Genomic DNA, 22,580 nt, shown 5'->3' with positions numbered 1-22,580 from the left:
ATTATTAGGGAATTCTTGAATTGAGTCCAAAGGTCTTGAAAAGCAGCAGAAGAGAAGTCTATATATGGGTAAGGAATTTTATATATTTTGAATTTCAGAAAAGAACTATTTTTTTTTTTTTTTTTTAGTAAAATAAAGAAATAACTTTTGGTTTAGTTTTTAATGGTCAAAAATCAAGAAATACAGATGAACTACTCCCTTTAATACATTGTCCATATTCCTAGAAATTAATCTTAAATTACTGAAGAAAGAAAAAGGGCATAAGCATACATTTATATCAGAAATCTGAAATAGCCTTCAAATAACATGTTTAATTTTAAATTACCAATTTAAACATATTTAGAAAATCTAAGATGTGTATGAAAATCCCTTTAAAATAAAGGACAATCTAGAAAAGGCAAGTAAAAGGCTAACAGTGATTGCAGAATTGGAGATTAAGATATTGCATTAGATGTTCACTAAAATGTGTCCTATATATATATTTTTTAGGATATTTTTTATAACAGCAGGCAACTCATAATTACCTCAGGAAGCAAGTCAGAGTAAAACAGTGTAGGGTGTGCAGGTGGGGTTTGAGGGCAGTAGAAGTCATGTCCAAACATGGAGGACACTCCCAAACCTATGACAAATGAAATACAACACTGTAGAAAACATGAGAAGCTTAGGACATAACATTAACATGTGAGATCACCTGAAGTGGGAGCCTACTGAGACAATGCCTGGCTTAAGACAGGCATTCTTATTAAATGAAGGGTAACCTGTTAGCAAAACTGGATGGAATGCATACAGTTGTTACAAAGGAATTAGAATGTAAAGGAATTTTAAAAGTAAACATCAGTGCATGTGTGACTTGCCAGTGCAGTTTGCTGTGGTACCAGGGAATGTGAGAGCATGGGCAAATCTCATGTCAGTTTTTAAAAAGGAGAGCCAAGGCATTTGTGGAACTGCAGACCAGTAAGTCTAACTTCTGTAAAAGAATAAAAACTTGAACAGCGATGAAGTGGTTAAGGCAGTATGTACACGCAGTATAATGAGATCGGTCCGGTACAGCCTCTCTGAAAGGAAGTCATGCCTTGTAAATGTATTTGACTTCTTCAAAGGGTGAAGATAAGGGTGTGTGAGTGAATGTAAAGCACTTGAATTTCAGAAACGTTTTGGGAAGATACCTAACTGGAGCTATAAAAGAATATAAGCTCCATGGGATAAGGTGTGAATGTTAGAAGGTAAGAAACGAAGGGTGGGATTAATTGGCAAGTTTTCAAAAGACCATCACTACCACTCCCCTAAGTATGTATATAAAATAATTGATCCTAAGTAAGTCCTTGCCACTCAGCAGGAAAATCTTGGTGATACTATGAAAAGTTCTCTGAACACATCAATTCATTACTGACCAGGCATCCAAAAGGAAAATATGTGACGGAAGTCATGGTGAAGGAACTGCAGAGAAAGCAGAAATTTTTTTTTTTTTTTTTTAATTTTGTAAACTCATACTTAGCATCCTAAATATTACATACAACCTCAGTCAATGTGTCTGTCTTAAAATAATAAAAAATAATGCCTTCCCCCAAAATGTACTACCATCAAATTTAAGTAGAGAGTATGAAGATAATTTTTAATGTAGAATTGCTAAATAGCTGAGATTTTAAAATAGGTTAGAATTCTACATCATGTAAAATAAATGTAAATATGACAAAGCCAGTGAATAGAAGTAGGATATAATTATAGTTTACTTTGTGCCCCTTATGCTAGCAGCAATAAGCTTGTAAGAGAGAAGAAAGATACTGTGGTAGCAAAAAAAGAGGCATTCAGAAAAGGATTAGGTACCTCCTAGGTATTTAGGTTTGTTTGCAGCCATTAAATGGGATGATTAGATGCAACCCATCATCACATAAAAACCCGGGTTACATTAGGGTAAAGTTCAGTTTGTATTTTGTTATATTCGCTCTGAAAGCATCAGCTGCGGGTCCCAGGTACAAGATGCTGAGCGAGGTTGTCCTATTCAGTTGATCTAGTTTTATAAAGAATTGCATAGATTAATCTAGATTGCCAAGAATTTAATCATTCAGGTACTGGGATAAACATGATATGTGATTAAAAGTAGTAATTGTACATACTTTATTTCTATTTCATTCCAGTTCTAATTTATTTAGAGAAGGTACTATAAATCGACAAATTCCTCCAAAGATAAGAATTACCAGAGTAGTACAACCTGATAACAGGGAGAGGCTGCTGGTGAGAAATAATCACTACACACTGGTGTATGCAAAACAGATGGAATTGACAGGCTGCCCTTGTTTAAGTCCCTTTTCTAGTACAGTGTTGTGTGCAGCAGTACAGCCCCAATACAAACCAGTAGAACAAAATTATTTTGGCTGTAATAGAAAATACAAAAAAACTTAAAATACCCCAGTGTACTGAAATTTGGGAAATGTAATTGCTTAGAAATTACTGTACTTATTGGTGATAACGTAGGAGAGTTTGTAACTAGCAGCTAAACTTAATAAGCCTTTTCAAAAAGAAGGGTTTTCTTTAAAAGTTTGAAACACATTTATTTCATTCTGAATATTTTTAAGGTCATTGAAGGATGTGCCTGGTTATTTGGGACTGTCACCTTGAAATACCTAACTTCTTTAGCCCTTGGAGTAGCCGATGATGTAAGTTCTCTTATCTGAATATCTGGTTGGTGTCTTTCAAATAATTTTTAATTCTTAATATTTTGTTTTTGGCATCTTACTGATACACTTTCAGGAAATTCCAAGATTTGTTTTGCAGAAATCAGAGGGGCATTGCATATTACTTTCTCATTCATTATGCATCGCCACTTTGAGGTGTTACTACCAAAGTTTGTGAAAAGGCAAATGTTTTTACTATTGAGTTAGTAAACACTGTGTGGGTTTTTTTAAATGTGAATTTATAGAGCTTTGTTTATTTTGGGTATCTTCTACCTACATCTTTATTTACTCAATGTATTACTTCCTTCTGAAGCTAATTTTTAAGACTGTTTTGAAATGCTTCTTGTAACTAGGATTCCTCGCTTCACTTAAGCTCCTTTATTGTCAGATGCTACTACTATAAACCTATCCGCAGGTGTGCATCAAGGGGCAAAAGATGGGAAGCTCTTATCTTAAAATATGAGTATGCAAAACTATACTATTGTTCAACCCAGTTGCGATGATAACACCCTTTTTCTGCTGCTTTCTGATTTAACACAGTCCAATCTGTGTTACATTCGAAGACATCATTTAACGTACCGAAGAGATTCTTGGTGCTCTTACAACAATATGTAAATGGTATAAGCTTCTATTCTAATTAAAAGTATCTCTCATATACATTTAAACTACTTGTAGAAAACCAGACATATTTTGCTTACTACAGCTTTTTTTTCCCCTCTACATCTTACCAGGCTCATATAGGAAATATATTAAAATCTAAATTTATTGGCTACAAGGATTTTGATACCTTAATGTATACCTGTGCTGCAGAGTTTGACTTCATGGAAAAAGAGGTAATTTTGTCAAAATAGATGATTGTGGAAGAGGGAACATCTTGTTTTGTCTTAATTTATAACTTAAAACATCTGAGAGACATGACCTCCTACTGCCATCATAAGTTCAAGTGCTTACTCGTAGTTAGAGACATTAATGAACTTAAGCTAGCTTCAGCTGGTTTTACTGCTTTTAAATGAACAAAAAACAAAACAGTGTTTTTTGTATGTAAGAAATATGCTTGCCTGAATGAAAGAAGAGCTTGCTCGGGGATAAATGAAAGGTTATAGTTCTGCAAACCTAGGATTTTGTGTCTGTCAGTAACTGGCTTTGAGTGTGTGGAAAACGTACTGAGAGCTACAGAGGTCTTATATGGTAGATTTAGACTATAGAGGAGCATTGAATCTTCTTAATGTGAAGTTAGACTTTTTTTAGTTCAGTGGTATCCAGGTATGTATTTAGAACATTTATAGGTTACCCAAATTCAGATGAGATAAAATCTACTTTTATTCTTCGGATTGTTTGCTAAAGAACTGGGAAAACTTTACTAATGACCCTAGTATTATGACCTCTGGTGTGATTGCTGGGTGGAGTTTAAATTTCAGGTTCTTTAAGCTTGCTTTGTTCTTGTTGAATATTTAAATTTACATTTTACTCAAGGAAGACTCTTTATGTTGTTTTCTTTTAAAATGACCATTGAAGTAATTGTACATGAATGGAAAGCAATTAATGCAGTTTATTTCCATTGTAGACTCCAGTAAGATACACAAAGACTCTGCTATTACCGGTTGTTCTGGTGGTTTTTGGGGTAATCATCAAAAGGGTAAGTGATTGATTGATTTAGTGAATCACCTTTACCTTAAATTTACTTTTTAGGTTTTTTGAAGGGATCGCTATTTATTTTGAGGTGGGAAGTTAGTGTGGTAGGTTAACATTTGCTGACTGCAGGTGCCTGCCAAGCCATGCTGTCATTCCTTGTCCTCAGCAGGACAGGGGGAAGAAAAAGAGTTGAAAAAAATCTCATGAGTCGAGATAAGGACAAGGGAGATCACTCATCTTTTGGTTTTTTAACTGTCATGAGCATACCAGACTTGAATCTGGGAAGATTAATTTAATTTATTGTCAGTTAAAAATAGAGTAGGATTCTGAGAAAAGCAAAACTAAAACCACCTTCCCCTCATCCCCAGCCCCTTCTTCCCAGGCTCAGTGGGTCCTTCCTGTGGGCTGCAGCTCTTTAAGAACTACTCCAGCGTGGGTCCTTTCCACAGGGTACAGCCCTTTAGGAACAGACCGCTCCTGTGTGGGCTCTTCCTGGCTTGCAGCTTCCTTGAGGGCATGTACTGCTGTTCTGGCGTGGGGTCCTCCACAGGTGAAATATCTGCTCCACCATGGTCCCCCGTGAGCTGTAGGGGGAACACCTACATCACCATGGTCTTTTCCACAGGCTGCAGGGGAATCTCAGCTCCGGTGCCTGGAGCACCTCGAGGCTCCCCCTCCTTCTTCACTGACCTTGGTGTCTGCAGAGTTGTTTCTCTCCTGTTTTTCATGTTATCAACAGAGGCACTGCCACCATCTCTGGTGGACTCAGCTTTGGCCAGTGGTAGATCTGTTTTGGACCTGACTTGAACTGGCTTACTCTGACATGAGGGCAGCCCCTGGTCTCTTCTCACAGAAGCCACCCCTGCAGCCCCCCGTGCTACCAAAACCTTGCTATGTACACCCAGTACAATTAGATAAAATACAGGTTTTCAAGCATATTTGCTTAAAATTCTATATTCTGTTTAGATAAATTTTTGCAAAGGTCCAGCCCTGAGTCAATGGTAAAACTTGCTTTGATGCTAAGTGCCAAAAAAATTTCTGTCACTTAGCTGATGAGTACTATAACTGAAGTTTATAACTGTTTTTGTAAATTTGATTATGTATAATTTGTGTAAAAACAACTTACAGTTTACACAGGAACAGATGGGATAACTGCTAACTGCCTAGCTAATTAAACATCCTGAAAAAGAATTTTTAGCTAAAACATTGCATGTCTTTTATCTTAGCATTATCTCAAAATGAGATTACCCAGGTGTAATTTAATTTAGCAAATGTTGAAAGTGCTTTAGAATGCTTGTGAAAGTTTATTCATACTTTTTGTTGGCTCTTGTTTTCTTCAGGCAATTAAATATCTTATGTGGGCCTTATCACAGACGGGCCAATATGAAAGGTAAACATTGTCTTCTTTTTTAATGTAAAACTGAATTTTCTGCTGGAATTTCATTTGATTAGCTATGTGCTAAATAATTCAGAATTCTACATTATGTGGGTCCTGTTTGAAGGGTAAATTATGTATAGTTCAGTAACTGAATGGCTTTGGAGGTAGTGTGGTATTTTTATAGGATATCTAAAACTAAGTTTAGCTGCTGAACTTAGTTTTAGACATCTTAACACTCTTAGCCCAAAATTTTCTATTAAATAAATATTGGTTTAGTAACAGAGCAGAAAAAATAAATTATTAATGTGCCTATTCACTTTTCTTCTATAAATAGTGAATGCAGATTCTTTCTTCCCCATAATTTTTTCTTCCAGGTCATAAAGATACCCAAGTTTCATCGCAATAATTTTATTTTCTAAAGATGTGTAATACATGCTCTACCTGTCACAGCTGTTTGGCATCACTTGTTAATGCTGTGCTCAAGAGCGGTCAGTTTGTTGAACTGAATGTTGTAATTTCCCTTACATATCTTTTTGCTTCCTGCTTTTTTTTTTTAATTTATCATTAATCATTTCAGTGACCTCTGATTTCCGTAGACTGATGGCCGTTATCAAAATTTCAACAGATGTGAGCAGGATTCAGCATCCTGTCTTCACAGATGTTTTCGGAGAACAAGTATACATGATTTTGACTTTTCACATTTGTATTTCCTTCTGAGAATCCAAAACCAATCTATGTAGTACCTGAGTAAATGACTGACTCTTCTTTTAGTATCAGTGCTCTGCCACTTTTACATTGCTGAGGTTTCATTTTCTAAATAAGCTGTTCTATATATTAACTAATTGATGGAAGTAAATAAAAAACTGCTAAAATTAATTTTCAGATTTCCAAATAGATATAGGGATTGAGGAAGAAAGTTACTGATTTGAAAAGCTGCTTATGGAGGGGAAAAAAAATCTGTGCAAGTGCTGACTCATGCTTACTGGATTAGTTCAGTACATACACAAATAATGTGATTTTTCTGTTTTTTATTCAGAGAGGAACGTTTTAACCACGGTGAGGTGAGATTCTTTTTCTGCATAATTTCATTTGTATGTTAATGCCAATACTCAGTATTGAAACGCAGGTTGCAATGGTCTGATGCTGATATATGGTTTATTTGAAGCTAAGTATTTGTATCTTTTATTCCCTTGTCTTAAAAAGAATAACTCTGGGATCTTGAACAAAAAAAAATACTAGCTAATGGTGGGGTGGCAGTGTAAGAGAGGAGTCTTGGGCTTTTGTTGTAGCAGTACAGAAAGACACTGAAATTAGGCTGGACCTACCATTTTCCCCATATAGTCTGTGAAGGAGATTGGCTCTCTTACAGGGGTTTCATGTGACAGATAATGTTAAAATTCTGTTTTGAAATATGCCATAATGAAAATAATTCTACACATGGTTCTTTTAATAAAAATATGCAAAAAACTGTACTGCATCCAGGTCTGGAGCCCTCAGCAGAGGAAGGACACAGGCCCGTTGGAGCGAGTCCAGAGGCCACAAAGATGATCAGGGGGCGGGAGCAGCTCCGCTGTGAGGACAGGCTGAGAGAGTTGGGGGTGTTCAGCCTGGATGGGGAGACCTTAGAGTGGCCTTCTAGTACTTAAATGGGGCTGCAGGAAAGGTGGGAAGGGACTCTTTATCAGGGAGTGTAGGGATAGGACAAGGGGTAATGGTTTTAAACTGAAAGAGAGTAGATTTAGACTAGCTATAAGGAAGAAGTTTTTTACAATGAGGGCGGTGAGGCGCTGGCCCAGGGTGCCCAGAGCAGCTGTGGCTGCCCCCTCCCTGGAAGGGCTCAAGGCCAGGTTGGACGGGGCTGGGAGCACCCTGGTCTAGTTGAAGATGTCCCTGCTCACTGCAGGGGGTTGGACTAGATGATATTTAAAGGTCTCTTCCAACACAAACTATTCTATGATTCTATGAAATTTAATTGAATGGCAGATTTCTTACGTGGTTTCTTTATTTGCAATTAAGTCAGCAAGGACAGTGCAAAGCTTTATCAGCAGTTTATTTGTGCTATGAGAGAAATCTCATACCATTTAAAATATGATAATCAATCCATTAAATAAAAGCACTGATTGCAAAAATGCCTCTGACTTACCACAACACTTCCACAAGTAATATAGATTCAGTGTTAGGAGTGGTGAGTGACATCTGATGCTTTTTAACCTTTTCTGAGAGTACTATGGCAAGCTGCCTGTGGTTGTGCGAGTACCAAGATGATTTTGTTTCCTTCATTTCGTACTTAGGTATTAAACAGCAAGGTCTCTTCACTTCTATACACAGGTTGTACAGGAAATTTTATGTATGTTCTTGCTTGTTTACGTTTCAGGATCTTGTGCATAGCTAGCCATTTCTCCAGCTCCTTTTGGTTTTGTTGTTAATGTTTATCCTTTCTGTTGTTTCATACCTTAGCATACTACATAAACTTTAGAAAAAGGATAACAGAAAGTTCTTATCGCTATCTGAAATATGAAGATCTTTACTTTGACCTGGATTCTTTCAGACAAGCTCATCATTTAAGCTATATTTAAAATGAAGTTGTATTCTTAAGACAGATGAAAAGTATGCAAATATTATGCTTCTGTGTGGTTGTTTGTTTTGGTTTTTTTTGCAGCTGGTATACCATGCATTGCAGCTGTTGGCATACAGTGTCCTAGCAATTTTAATCATGAGACTAAAACTGTTTTTGACACCACATCTATGTGTTATGGCTTCTTTGGTGTGTTCAAAACAGGTAAGGTCTTTCTTTAATCCTGTAGCTATCTCAGTACTTGCAGTATGACCGAGATATTTGTCCTAAAGCAAATTTCTGGGTGTGTAATTGCTGAATCTGAGCCTACCAGTTAAAAATAAACCAGACTATATCGCATGTTGAAAAACATGGCTACACAAGTTCTATTCTCCCGTCTCCCCAAATAAAACAAATGTCTTGTTTTATGCAACTAGTTCAATTGCATTATTATATGAGTTAATATACTGTGTATTGAGCTTGGGTGTAGGGAGACATACTCTGGATTTTTCTGTATGTGCACACTTCTGTGCCATTGCAAGTTCTTTGTTGACTATTAGTTTTCTCCAGTGTTTGACTTTGTTTACACTGTGTTTTCACAGCTCTTTAGAGCTTATTGCCTTGCATGTTTTTTATGTATTAATTCTTTCCAGAAGTATAGTTTCAAAGTCTTGCATGTTGAAAATATTACAGCCTTAAAAATCAAGAGTCATACGGCTAACTCAGATTTAATTTTCCTAGCTTGAAACCATCCGTAACATAAAATGTTACTAGATTTTCTCCAGATATAAAAGATCCTAGGATTGGCTTTCTGTGTTTCAGTAACTGTGTTTTTGAGAAGTGAACTTGATTGAATCTGTATCTAAATAGCTGGTTTAGAAGCTTTGCTGTTGCATCAAAAGTAGGGTAAGCAATCCATTATCTGGGAAGCAGTCAGGGAATTAGATTGAAAACTGACTGAACATCAGTTCAGTCTCAGGCCCAGAGAGGAGAGATCAGTGGGACAAAGTCTGGCTGAAGGATAGTAGCTAGCGATGTACCTCAGGGGTTAGTTCTGGGCCCAGTCCTGTTCTAAGTCCTTGTTAATGGTCTGGTTGGTGGGGCAGAGTGTACCCTCAACGAGTTTGGTGATGGTACAAAACTGGGAGGAGTGGCTACTATACCAGATGGGTATGCTGCCATCCAGAGGGACCTCAACGGGCTGGAGAAATGGGCTGACAGGATCCTCATTGCAGTTCAACAAAGTGAAGCACCAAAGTCCTGCCCCTGGGGAGGAACAACTGCAGGCAGGGGAGCAAGCTGGGGACTGCCCAGCTGAAAAGCTGCTTTGCAGAAAAGGACCTGGAGTTCTGGTGGACACCAAGTTGAACATGAGCCAGCAATGTACCCTTGTTGCAAAGGCCAATGGTATTTTGGGCTCTGTTAGGAAGACTGTTACCAGCAGGCTGAAGGAGGTGATCCTTCCCCTCTATTCAGCACTGGTGAGGCTGCAACTGGAGTGCTGGGACCAGTTCTGGGCTCCCCAGTACTAGAGAAGCATAAACATACCGGAGAGAGTCCAGCAAAGGGCCATGAGGGTGATGAAGAGACTGGAACATCCCTGCTACGAGGAAAGACTGAAAGGGCTGGGACCGTGCAGTCTGGAGAAGAGAAGGTTCAGGGGGATCTTAGCAGCATGTATAAATACCTGAAGGGAAGGTGCGAAGAGGATGAAGCCAGGCTTTTTTCAGTGGTGCCCAGTGACAGGAGTAGAGGTGATGGGCACCAGCTGAAACACAGGAGGTGAGGTTCCCTGTGAACATCAGGAAACACTTTTTCACTGTGAGCGTGACCAAGCGCTGGCAAAGGCTGCTCAGGGAAGTGATGGAGTCTCCATCCTTGGAGATATTCAAAAGCCATCTGGACACAGTGCTGGGTAACTGTCTCTAGGTGGCCCTGCTTGAGCAGAGGGGTTGGATCAGATGAGCTTCAGAGGTCCCTTCTGACCTCAACCATGCTGTGCTTTTGTAGAAAGTGTTATCTAGATCACACAAAGAAAGTATACCCCATTGAAAGAGTGAAAGATTATAATGAACAGTGAGCTGGGCTTACTAACAAGGAAACAAATTGGGAGGATAAGGCAGGGAACTTTTGTGTATGGAGACCATCACTGTGAGGATGAGTGGGAGAAAGAATCCAGTGCTAGGAGCTGTTGCGGACATAGTACAGAAGAAGGAAAAGAGAAAAGTATTTGTCAGAGTGGGGAAACTAGCAATGATTGGGGAAGAAAATTAGGATTTTAATAAGAAACCCGAGTCATTAGGTTTGCTGTTCTTGAAAACAGAAGTAAAACAAGAGTAACGTTACAAAGTTCCGTACTCAAAATCTAGAGTGTCGGAGCTGACAGTGTGTAACATTTCTCTGGCTGCCTTGTGCATATGCAGTGTGATACAGACTGTAATGCCCACTACACATTGTATTTCCCACAATACGTTGGTTGAAGCCTGTCCTAAGGGAGAATTCGAGTTGTGTGGTGAAGGCTGTATGTGGAACATCTGACGTGTGTCATACAAATGGAAGACGAGTGAATGAGACAGAATTATGCAAAGAGGAGAAAGCTGTCTCTTGTTAAGGCAGCTGAACAAATGATTGTTTCTCAGAAAACAGGATTGCTTCCCTGGATGTTCTTTCAGGGAAGGACAGTTCTTTATAATGCTGGTACATGGTATCAGCCTGCTTAAATGTTTTGCTCATCGCTTTCTTGATGCTTGTTTTACTTGGTATAGGTAGAAGTGCTGTTTGCCAACATCAAATGAAGCTGTACAGGGAACATATAAAATGCTAAAAAGGTGTCAAACTTTAAAAAGTAACTTTATCCACCTTGTAACTGAGTACTGGGACTTAAGACAAATTTAATTTCCTCTACATTTTTGCTATTCTGTAAGGTTCACAGGTATTATGATATTTCCTAGCTTTTAGTTAGTTGTTGTTGAAATAGTGGTATCCTCTTAGGTGGTCTGGTTGTTTAACCACAGTGTAACTGCTATTACTTAAATTTTTCTAAATGAACTTTCATGAAGTGTTTCTGAGCAATTTGAAATTAAATAGCTTTTCACAAGTCAAAAAAGGCAAAAAACCCCATATTTTTTTCTAATATACTATTTCTAGAGACCAATTACAATATAAATTAATTCTGTCTAAGGTTAATTTGTTCTTAGTTCTTCTTGTAACTGTATTTTCCTATAATAAAATTGCTAAGATTTTCTAACCTGTTATTGAAAAATTTTTGTAGAATTTTCCAATAGGTGAAGTTTAGAAATAAAATTTTGTACCACAGGAAAAGGCCTCTCAGCCTTCTGAGAATTGAAAACCAAGAAAAAATCTGAACTGTTTTTTTTTGGTTGGTGGTTTTTGCTTTCGTTTTTCTGTATGGAGAGTAATAATTTCTGAAAGACAGGAAAAAGCACCTTGCAACTGGTAATGACTGAGAGATGAGATGCTAGGAATGGTTTCTATTAATATGTAGCTTCATTTGCTTTTTTTTCTGTGTAGTAAGTTAGCGGCTACATGTCAAATTAGTAAAAGTTTTCAGTTGTTGCTCTTTTTATTTATTTTTTTAAAGCACCGGAGTAATGACACTATAGTAATTCATCCTGGCTTATTGTGGTTTTTGTTTTACTACTTCAACTAAGATCATCAGGCCAGTTAATGACAACTGGCGCTTTTGGAGATCATTGTGTTTTGGATCTTAGGGGATGCTACATGTTATCACTGTGTAAATATTGGAAGGAGGACAGGTTCAGAGTATTTTATCAATATTTTCTTCTGCCTTCAACTGCATTTTGGCCCTTCCATTGTTCTGTTGTTCCCTATGGTTGTAGAGCAAGAATAAGCTTCTCAGGAAGCAACAGTTGCAGATGATAACCGATTCTGGGAACTGCTCCTGTTGGACCAGGTGGCTCAGGTCCAACTTTTTTTTCCTCCTTTGCAGCATCATGGAGGCATAGCTGGCTTGAAAGGATTAGGTCTTGAACGGTAGGGGAGGTAAGGCTTTAGGTTACTGCAGTTTGGACAGTTATTCTGTGCGGAAGATGATAAATGACCAGCTGCACCATATAATAAGACCTGTGATTATCCTGGCCCTGGCTTGAGCCTTAGGAGAAGTACGTACGTGTGTTCAAGAGTACCCAACTTCAGGTGAACAATGTAAGTAAAAAATAGAATGAATTCCCTTGTCCTGTTATCAGTGAAGGTTCTTTTGCCTGTTCAGCATGTTCCCTAGGTTGGTGCTGATTGATCCCTGTAAAAGCCAAGCTGGATTTTTTTCTGGTCTGACTGATGTACACTTTCTTTAGTAGGGAGCGGCTGGTAATCTTCAAGTAGTACATGACTGGCTGCAGCATGAGAGAAACACTGGCCCATAAGGCTGTTGAGCCACTATCAATCAGTCCACATCTAAGACTGCTCTGACTTCAGCAAGCAGAGCGATTAAAAAAAATTTATTTTTTTTTTTTTGTGTAGGGTCAGGAAAATATCAAGTGGTTGTTAGAGAACTTTTTCTATCCTTACTGGCTGCTGAGCAGAAGTACTATTTTGAGGTTGAAAAATCTGACCATATGTGCAATATTGATTCAGAATTCCTTTTATTAGTGAACAGTCAGCCTGAGATGGGCATTTGTAACACAACCCTATAACGAGCAAACAAGCGAAAAACATACTAGAATTATTCTGCACATCGAAAAGGAATTTTGTGTGTTGTGTTCTTTCAGCCCATTTCATGAATCTGCGTACTTTCCATTACCTCAGCATTGCAGCTTCTGGCACCTGATGGACAATAAAAATGATAACTGTTGACATGCACACATTTCCTCTTTCTGTTAGGAAGAATTATATTATCCTGAGTGGAAATTTTGAAAGCAAAGAAAAATAGCAGAAGGAAGACTTAACATATTTGTTTGACAAAAACAAATAAATCTTGAATCAATATAATAACCACATGAGGAACAGCATTCTCTAAAAGAAATGCTTCTTTTGCATTGCATATATGTTCGACCATTCTAGGCTCTTTATGTAAACAAAATAGTGGTAAATTTAGATACTTTGAACATTAATGACATTTTATAAAAGCATGATAGGAATGTGTTTTCTTTTGATTTGAAAAGCCATGGAACTCAATAAAGAATTCCAACGTTCTAACATGTTCTTGAAGTGAGATTTTTTTGTGACTGTTGGTAAAAAGGAGTAGAATATACTGTATTTTTGGAGAGGTGGCTTGAGTTTTAAAAATCTCAAGTAGTTTAGGGTTAGTTTATAATAGGTATAACAGGCACTACCTAATTGTTGTAGTCAGCCTAGTGGGAGGTTTTACTGTGAAACTTTATTTTAATTCAGGTTTTAATGAAAAAAATGGGTAAAGACACTCTGAATTAAATGTATTTGTTTAGTGCAGGTTTGATATTTTTGAAATGTGAAGCCTTGCTTCTAATTAACAATAGATTTGGGGGTGGAGGGGAAGTAGTAATTCATACTTTGGCTTATTTAACGTTTAGGTCAGATATGGATGAGATGGTGTTCTTGCTCAAACTAAACTTCAGCGTAGCAATTCTAGTATGTCTTTCTACTTCAATACCCATTTCACATATTTATGAGTATTTGCTTAGAGCCTCCAGCAAACTATCTTTAGGAAAAATGCAAGGGCCATCTTTTTCATTGCAAGAAAGGGAAGAGTAGGATGGATATAAAGCAACATCCAACTTACATCCCCAAAGTTGTTTTTTCTGACGTTTTCAGAGGTTTGCAGTACGATCTCTAATCCATATACTACAGCTAGAAACTCTTGATGTAAATAAGAGATAAAACACTGTAAAAGTGCAGTTAGCATTATTGAATCATCTTTACTTGCAGAATTTGACGTCTGAACTACAACTTTAAAAGCTGAATTAACATCAATTTTCTTTTTTTTCATAGAATTACAGATATAATGCCCTACATTGAGTAAACATGAGTGCTTCTTATGAGGTCTCACTGAAGTTTAGTGTAGAAGCAATAGCAGAGATGTTTCATATTGTAACATATGTTAGGTTCCTTATAGAGAAATAAAAATAAATTGTGCTGCATACAACATTACAGAATTGTTGTTTAGAAAATAATTAATTCTTGCATTTCAGTTGTTTGGATGGCTCTTCTGTAAAATCCAGCCCAAAATGTTGGTCTTTGCTATATTAGCATTGATGGCCATAGAGGGATCAGCAAACCTTCAAACTCAGTGGAACATCATGGGAGAATTTAGCAATTTGCCACAGGAGGAACTTTTAGAGTGGATAAAAGTCAATACCAGACAAGGTAAACTATTTAACAATGTATGAAGCTCTCCATTTACTGTGAGATGTAACTATAGAACTTAGTATGAATGAGAGCAGAGGTACTGCTACTGTCTATGCCTTTGCCTTGGGACTGTCCTAAAGCCATGGTTTAGTCACATATACTTGTCCATATAGAACCTATTTCAGATGAAAAAAACACCGAAAGCTTGCTTTGTTAGACTCCAGGCTACCAATCTGGAGATTCTAGCCACTGGTATAGTATTTCTACAACAAAAGGTTTTTTTCAAGGTCCAATTAAAATTGATTTTTCACTTAAATAACGCTGGTCCTGTATGTGAGTCCATGATAATCATTTTGCTAAGAGAGAATTCAGAGTGTGTGTATGTTTTGGTAGCACCTGTCCTTTTACTAAAATGAGTATAAGCGTCAGAAAACTAGCTGGGAACCAAGCAGCTACTTTCAAGCCGAACTGGACTGAGATTTTATTGCTCATTTAAGAAGTGTAAGAAGTGACAATAAAAATGTGTTGTCATAATGAATATGTTATTCTACCCATGCAAGAAAAGATGTATTAAATCTCCGTTCTTAGATATTTATTTATCTAATGTCTTAAATTAAGTTCAAGGGTTTTTTTAAAAAAAGTGGTATTGTGCATCTCTTGTTGGTGCCATGCAAGGCCTTTTCAAAAAGGGCACCTTACTTTATGTTTTTCTACAGGATTGCTGTTCAGATATTTGAAGATTTCTTCTCTGCTTTTACTGCTTGAGTCTTGATTTCCAACATGCCTTTCATTCTGTATTTCAGACGCAGTTTTTGCAGGAGCAATGCCTACAATGGCAAGTGTTAAACTGTCTACACTTCGTCCTATTGTAAATCATCCTCACTATGAAGATGCAGGATTAAGGTAAAATTTGAAGTTGGGGATTTATTTTTATTTGCTATTAATTCTTTCAGTGTTGGTAATGGACAGTAGGAATGGCATCACGTTATATTGTAAAATTTGTTAAAAGCCCATAGAACTTGATTTGTTATTTTAAAGAGATTGAAAACACATGCAGTATTTCTTGAGAATTTGTGTTCATCAGACAGGATATACTGTAGGATAGATATGGCTTCAATCTTATATACAAAAAAAAAATCAGAATATAATTATGGAACTGAATTTAACATGCACTCTCTTCAATCTAGTTACTCCTGACATTGTAGATAGACTTGATTTTTTTTTCCTCAAGATAGGCAGTTTTGTTATTCCTATTAGCTTTCTGGGATTGGTTGTCATTGTTTTCATTATAATGTATCTAATTATTGAAATATTAAAACTAGTTGAAACTGAAATTTTGTAATGGAATTACTGAGGTTTGTACTTTATTATTTTCACAATCAGGATATTTTTCTAAATTTAAATTGATTTCTCTGAAAAGGTCATTAATTTATTTTAAAAATTTTAATATTGTAGCATCATTTTTTGGTAATTTGGTGACAGAGGGGAGGGATAAAGGAAAAAAGGAGGGGATTCATTTTACATGCCTTAAGTCCGTAGTTCTGTGTTTGGCATTAACTGGCTTTAACTTTTCATCAGCCCTGAACTGGCCAGGCAGTTGGACTAGATGGTCACTGTAGGTCCCTTCCAACTGAAATATTCTATTCTATTCTAACTACAAAGTTATTGGACAGGGCGTGTTTGGGGAAAATAAGCTAGAGATGATACTGTATCAGAAAATTAACAGGTGTTAACAACATCATGCTTTGCACAATCAGAGGAGGATATTACTGGGTTATTTAAATAGAAACATGGTTTACAAGTGGTGTTTTTGCTTAACTGGGCATGGGCAGACATCAGGTCTTGTGCTCTGCATTTAAAAAAGTCCAAACAAGGGCAGTGACTATGACCTTCTGCAGAGAGACTGGGCAAATTATTTCTTCTGATCACCTTCAGTCCAAGCAAGGTCGTTTCTAGCCTTTAATATTATATGGTGAATGCGTTGCTTTGACATCTTTACATTTTCTGTTCACAGCAACCATGGATGTTGTTACAAAGTTGTGTCCTGATACAGAAAAATCAAAGGGCTGTATACATTGTTCCTGGAACATTATATTTATGAAGTAATAGTTACATTAAATGTAGTAATGGCACTACTAATTTAAACTTTGTTTTAGCCTATTTGTCTGGTGAAATAAAAAGCCTTCCTCTCCAATCTAAAGTTAAAGCTTACACTTTCATGCTATGTTGCTAGCTAATTTTTCTATTTCCCTTTTTGAAGGGCCAGAACTAAAGTAGTGTATTCCATGTACAGTCGAAAACCCGCAAAAGAAGTAAAAAGAGAATTGGTAAAACTACGAGTGAATTACTACATTCTGGAAGAGTCATTGTGTGTAAGCAGAAAAAAGTGAGTAATCTCTCTTTCTCACAAGAGTGATATGCCACTCAAATACGTAGTCTAAGATTCATATCAAGTAGTAGTTTTGAAATGTTCATCTGTGTTTTATTAAAAGTGTCAAAAATACATTTTTGTCCAGCTTCTCCAGATATTAATAATTAACTTTAGCCACACTGGCACCTCGTGGTCTTTGAGTGCACCTGAAAATCTGTGTTGTGTGTATTTTTAATCTTCACTGTAAAATACAGAAGAGATTTGCAAAGGAAACAAGTAATTATTCTATGATGGCAATAACAGATGTGTGTGTATAATGAAAGCCTAGGATGAATAAAAGATGCAGAGTAGAAGACAGCTTGAGAACCAAAATACTATGACTGTTGCTGATCACTGAAAATTGTGTCACATTTGAACTGTCTCTAAGAAAAAGCTATGCTTTTTTTTAACCCCAATTTCTCTTTTTGGCCTTCAGAACATATTTAGTTTACATTTTTTATTTTATTTTCTTTACATTTAGAATAAAATTAAGTTTGTTCTATTTCTTTTCTATTATCTTTGACAAAATTAGGAAATTCTCAGTAATTGTAACTTTGAAAGATAAATATACAGGGAATTGGTATGGGTTATGTGCCTTAATAAAAAAGCAAGGAGTTATTACTTTTTTTTTTAAAGGGTGTTTTATTTCCTGAGATTTCTTTAGAAATGTTAGAAACCCACCATTTCATAGGGAGTTTTAAGTGTCCTTAGTATTGTATATTGTGCAATTTGAGTTGTTTTATGTGCTTCCTCCTCCAAATTATACATTATTTATTACTTAACCACAAAAGCAGACAAATTTTATACATTCTCAGTACAATTTTTAAAATTATTACTATATTTATTGATTTCATAATCTGATAAGAATTTCTAGTGTAACAATAAAAAAATAGAGAGGGCACAATCAGCTATTCATGAGGGGGTGAGTATAAAATGGAGTTCAGCAAGCTGTCTGTTTTTTGATGGCATTTCTTCGTTTCTCTTCTCATATTCATGTTTTCTAGGCCTGGTTGCAGTATGCCTGAAATTTGGGATGTCGAAGATCCTGCTAATAGCGGCAAAATTCCTTTATGTACCCTTATGAGCAAGGATTCCAGGCCGTATTTCATCACAGTGTTTGACAATAGCAATTACAGAGTCTTGAAGATTCCAAAGGAATAACATTTCAATGCAAAGAACCATCAGTCTTTCAACTTTTTAAACTAGTAACTAAGAATTCTAAATCAGAAATACCTTTTCTACTAGACTTAAAATGGAAAAATGTGTATTTTATTTTTTACCATTTTAAGTGAATTCTGATTATAGAAATATCTTAAACCTAACAGTTTGGATTTCTATTTCAGGGTCAGTCCCTTGAGATTTGCTATGCAAATGATTATATGTTTGCACATTTTATTTAACACTGATCCAAAAAGAGTTAAAAGTAGCTATGGAAAGTAACTCCATTCTCAAAACCAATGATATTGTGAAATGGGACTGTCAGCATGTCTTAGCAAAGCAAGTTTGGTTAAAGCTTTGGTGCTAGTAGCTAGGAACGGAGGAATGGTGCTATAGCATCTGGCATCACATTTCTCATGTCACTGTCATTACCATCTCCCTTCTGGACAAGGTGATTCTAGAAATTCTCTTAAAAGTCACGTAGTTTCACTGGTCATGTCTGAGAGAAATACATTTTTTTGAGAAGATTAAGAATGTTCATCATTTCGGATCACTTAACCCATGCTTTTAAGCTTGCTTTTGAAATGGAAAAGTTTGTAGGGAGACTTAAAACTTCATTATTTAGGTGCATGTTCTTGGAATCTTATTGATATTATAAAAGAAGACTAATAAGGGTAATATTTGCGGTGAGCAATAGTTTAGCTTCTCAGTGTCCAAGGATTTTTAGCATTCTTATGCATTCAGAGTAAACTGGCATAATATACGTGAAATTTTTAAGGGAAAATGCTTTATTCAGGAAAATTCTGTCATAGCCTTAGAAGGATACTAAAATAAATCCTTCACTGCCTTAACCAGACCTTCAGCGCCTAACTTGATAAGAAATTACTTTCAAAATTTATGTGCTATTTTCTTTCCCCGTGTATTAGACCCTGCCTGGATTTTATTATCGGCATTAAAGAAAAATGAAATTTAACCCAACTGCGATATGGGTATAGTCAGTTGTGTGGGTATAATTGTTCCAACAATGTTAGACTGGTTCTGCAGTTCTTCTGTCATCTTGTTGTCACACCAGTATTATAGGTAATAAAGAACCTAGGTAATAGACTTTCTGAGATACCCAGTGCAAGGGCACCCCTTAGTCATTTAACTGACTTGATAGAATTTTCATATGTTTATTGCTATAGGGGGAAGTATCACAGTAATTGTGATTCTGCAGTATAAGACTTAAAAAGTCTAATGTTTCTCTGTATAACATTCATGTTTTGGTTTTGTTTTGGCTTGTGTTTTTTTTTTGTTCAGGCATCAGTCTATTGGTAGGACTGGTCTTTTTAGCCCTAATAGCATCTAGCAATATTAGGTGCTGTGGGGATAGCATCCATCATGCCTATAACGGTATCAATTAAATGGGAACCTATGACAAAGTAGTAGTGTAACAGCTGATCAGTATTCTAAAACTTCTTATTTTTTTAAAATCTGTTTTATTGAGGTGAGGGAGAATGGCTGAAAATGTATTAGCTTTTTAACTTTTACAGAATAGATTTTGGAAAAATTTCTATAAGGAAACTATCACAAAAAGGGCTTTTGGGAAGTCACTTTTTAAAATGTTAATTGAAATCAAGGAAGCAGGAAAAAAATCTTTATATAAACATTGTGACTAGTGTTACAGCACAAAAAGGTACTGTATTTTTATGAAGTTTATGCCAACTGTTGACATGTACTTATGTGGTTAAATAAAAAAGAAAAATATAGAAATTGTTCTCATGTTTCTGAAGGATGTTACGTTTCTGCTCTTATCCCTGTTAAACTGAAGTTTAATACAGTGGCCACAGCAGATAGGACTGAAGCTGAACCCTCAACTAAACAATGCACAGAAATGCTTCAGATAATTAAACCAAACTCACACACCTCTTTCTGGCCTCCTTTTTATTTAGAATATTAGTGTAGGATATGGGAAAAGACCGTGAAAAAACATCAAATATGTGTTTACAAAACAAAGTGAACTTGGAAGGCAGTTCAAAGTTACTCTTTTTGTTTCTAAACTCAGGTAATCAAGAGTGAAGCCCAAATACTGGTAGAATGAAGCAACATTGAAAAGTTAAAGTTCAAACATGTACTCTAGTAAAAATGTTCTTTGCTTGCTGTGGAGGCTGTTGTTACCAAGTGCATTGCCAGACACTAAATTTTCAGCTTATACTGAGGGATATTATACTGACCCTATCTTCGAACTGGTGTTAAACACAAATAACTATTGTCATCTAATGTTAAGGTGAGAAAATCTAGTAATAGAAAAATATGAAGTAAAAAAATGCAATCTGTGATTGTGGGGAAGAAACATGGGAATTCTTTAATTGGGTGTGTCATGTTACAAATTTATTGTCAACTCAGTAATTTGCTCTCAATTCCAAAGGAAAGAATTTGCGTTTATAGAATACAACACTTTATACATAGCAACACCATGTTAACATGCTTAACACTGCAACTTGAACTAGAAAACACAAATTTGAGATTTCATATCTCTCACTGAAGTTGTTTTTCCTTTTTCAAGATCCTAATCAATAAATCTGTGACTCAAGTTCATTTTTAAATACATGCTGGCCTTGATGTAATTTAGGCACAGGACTGGAATAATTCACTAACAGAAAACAGTTTCTATTACATTCTAGTAATATTGGATCATACAGATTTGTCTGCTGGAATCTGAAATATTGCTAGCTTTGGGTGCAATAAATTTCTTCATTACAGTGGGCACAATTACAGTTTGGTATCAAATTTCTGATAATTGTGCAAACTGCAGTATTTAGTATAGAAACCAAATGATGCACTTTTGTGAAGCAAAGATGCAGAGTCCTATTCAGTACTGCCTTGCACTTCATCCTTCTCACCTACCATCACAAAAATGCCTTTGTCTTTGCCTTTTTTTTTTTGTAATTCAGCTTAAACAGTGAAACTGAATCGATCTCTTGGATTTTTATGACTAAGACGCTGAGTTCCACAGCACGGGACTCACTCCAAGTAAGTAAAGAAAACTCCTTCGACAAAAACAAGTATGTAAGGAAGAGTATAAACACAGACTTGTCAAAACCAGCATTGTTGAAAGCAGTTACAAAATCGTAATTAGGGCTTGGGGCTTGTGTTTACAGATTGCATTGTTGTGTTGTTTCTGTAGATGCTGTTGTTTTGCCTAAGTTGCATAATGCGAAGGGCTGCAGTAAACCAACATGATATTTTTAAACCCAGAAGAATAAGGCGCTCCTGAGTTGTTTCAACAACAGAATGAAGGAATCCAAATCCTGACTGGTAGTAGTGCTTTTCTATGTATTGTACTACGAGGAGAGAGGAGGGTGGCAGATGTGATGCAGAAGGAAGACTTCACTGTTTGAATATTAATAAGAGTTTAGATTTTAAGGAATAATTACACTTTGAGTGAAATTAAGACTGGGGACATAAAATGGCATGCAGGGCTTCTAAATCTGAGAGCTGGTCAGCTGTGTGCGAATTGCTTGGGCAGTGAAACCTCGCAGTGCTGTGATAAACATCAGCTGTGGCTATAGGACATGAGCACTTCTGTTTCAGTATAAAGTCAAACGTTATGATAAACTGTCTATAGCAGAGCTTTAAGATGACCTGTTGGGTCGGAGCAGAGGAGTAGAAGGATTTACAGAATTAGGTGGAATCTTCCTTTTCAGCAAATTGGTTTGGTTTCTGATTTTTGTGCTGTAATTCTCCATTATCGATGAAATTCATATAATGCCTGAAATAGTCAGTTGAGTGGGCTCATTATGTAGTAGTTCAACTTTATTACTTCCTATTACAGCATGTATGGAACATTTATTGGCAATAAATCATAAGATATGGATAGAACACTGTAATGAATGAATAATACTGGTTTCATATCTGACTGAGGACTCAGGCAGGATCCCTGTGGCCAGTCTTCCACCCTGTCCAGATTATCAATGTATAAATGGATTCTCGAGTGCAAGCAGCACTTGCTTTGGCTGTTTGGCAGGAAGGACGAGATCTAGCTTTTAGCCTGAAGAATATCAAAATGCTTACTGGATCTTATTTAAAGATAATGCTGAGCCTGGAACAGAACAACCACTAAAGGGACAACACCTGTCCTTTTGATGTTCATCTGAAAGGAAACACGTCACTCGAATTCATTCTTCAGACTTGAACAAGCTTATTTGAAAAGCCAGTGCACCAAGTTCTTACCTTCATTACTAATTATTGCTGCGTTTAGACACTTGAGCTGTATCATCTTCATGTTACTGAGTAACTGGTTGCTCAGCTTCTCTGACTACAAGTCCCTAGAGTGTCTTAGGATGCAGTTAGTGTTTTGCTGTAGATATCTCTGCCTGAGTTCTGCAGAATATCCTAGCCTCTTCTGAAGTATTGGCTTTTATAGTTTAACTGTTTCTAAAAATCCCACTTCTGTTTTGTTTTGTTTTTTTCTTAGCTAAAGAAAGGTAGCAA

At 36.5% G+C, this 22,580-nt stretch overlaps 1 protein-coding gene across 1 annotated transcript in view; it reads left to right on the top strand.

Annotated features, from left to right (window-relative positions):
• Positions 1-19,862, top strand: part of DPY19L1 (dpy-19 like C-mannosyltransferase 1) — a 49,563-nt gene extending 29,701 nt beyond the window's left edge. The window contains exons 13-23 of the mRNA XM_042806508.1: positions 9-68; positions 2,574-2,654; positions 3,404-3,505; positions 4,237-4,308; positions 5,645-5,694; positions 6,719-6,743; positions 8,342-8,461; positions 14,383-14,557; positions 15,343-15,442; positions 16,800-16,925; positions 17,954-19,862. Of these exons, the coding sequence (XP_042662442.1) occupies positions 9-68; positions 2,574-2,654; positions 3,404-3,505; positions 4,237-4,308; positions 5,645-5,694; positions 6,719-6,743; positions 8,342-8,461; positions 14,383-14,557; positions 15,343-15,442; positions 16,800-16,925; positions 17,954-18,110 (1,068 nt within the window). The 3' untranslated portion in view covers positions 18,111-19,862. The remainder of the gene's footprint in view (positions 1-8; positions 69-2,573; positions 2,655-3,403; positions 3,506-4,236; positions 4,309-5,644; positions 5,695-6,718; positions 6,744-8,341; positions 8,462-14,382; positions 14,558-15,342; positions 15,443-16,799; positions 16,926-17,953) is intronic.
• Positions 19,863-22,580: the final 2,718 nt, after the last annotated feature.

This window comes from Tyto alba, unplaced genomic scaffold (genome assembly GCF_018691265.1).
Source record: "Tyto alba isolate M040663 unplaced genomic scaffold, T.alba_DEE_v4.0 Super-Scaffold_46, whole genome shotgun sequence".
NCBI classification, from domain to species: Eukaryota; Metazoa; Chordata; class Aves; order Strigiformes; family Tytonidae; genus Tyto; species Tyto alba.
This window is presented reverse-complemented; position numbering and strand designations above follow the sequence as displayed.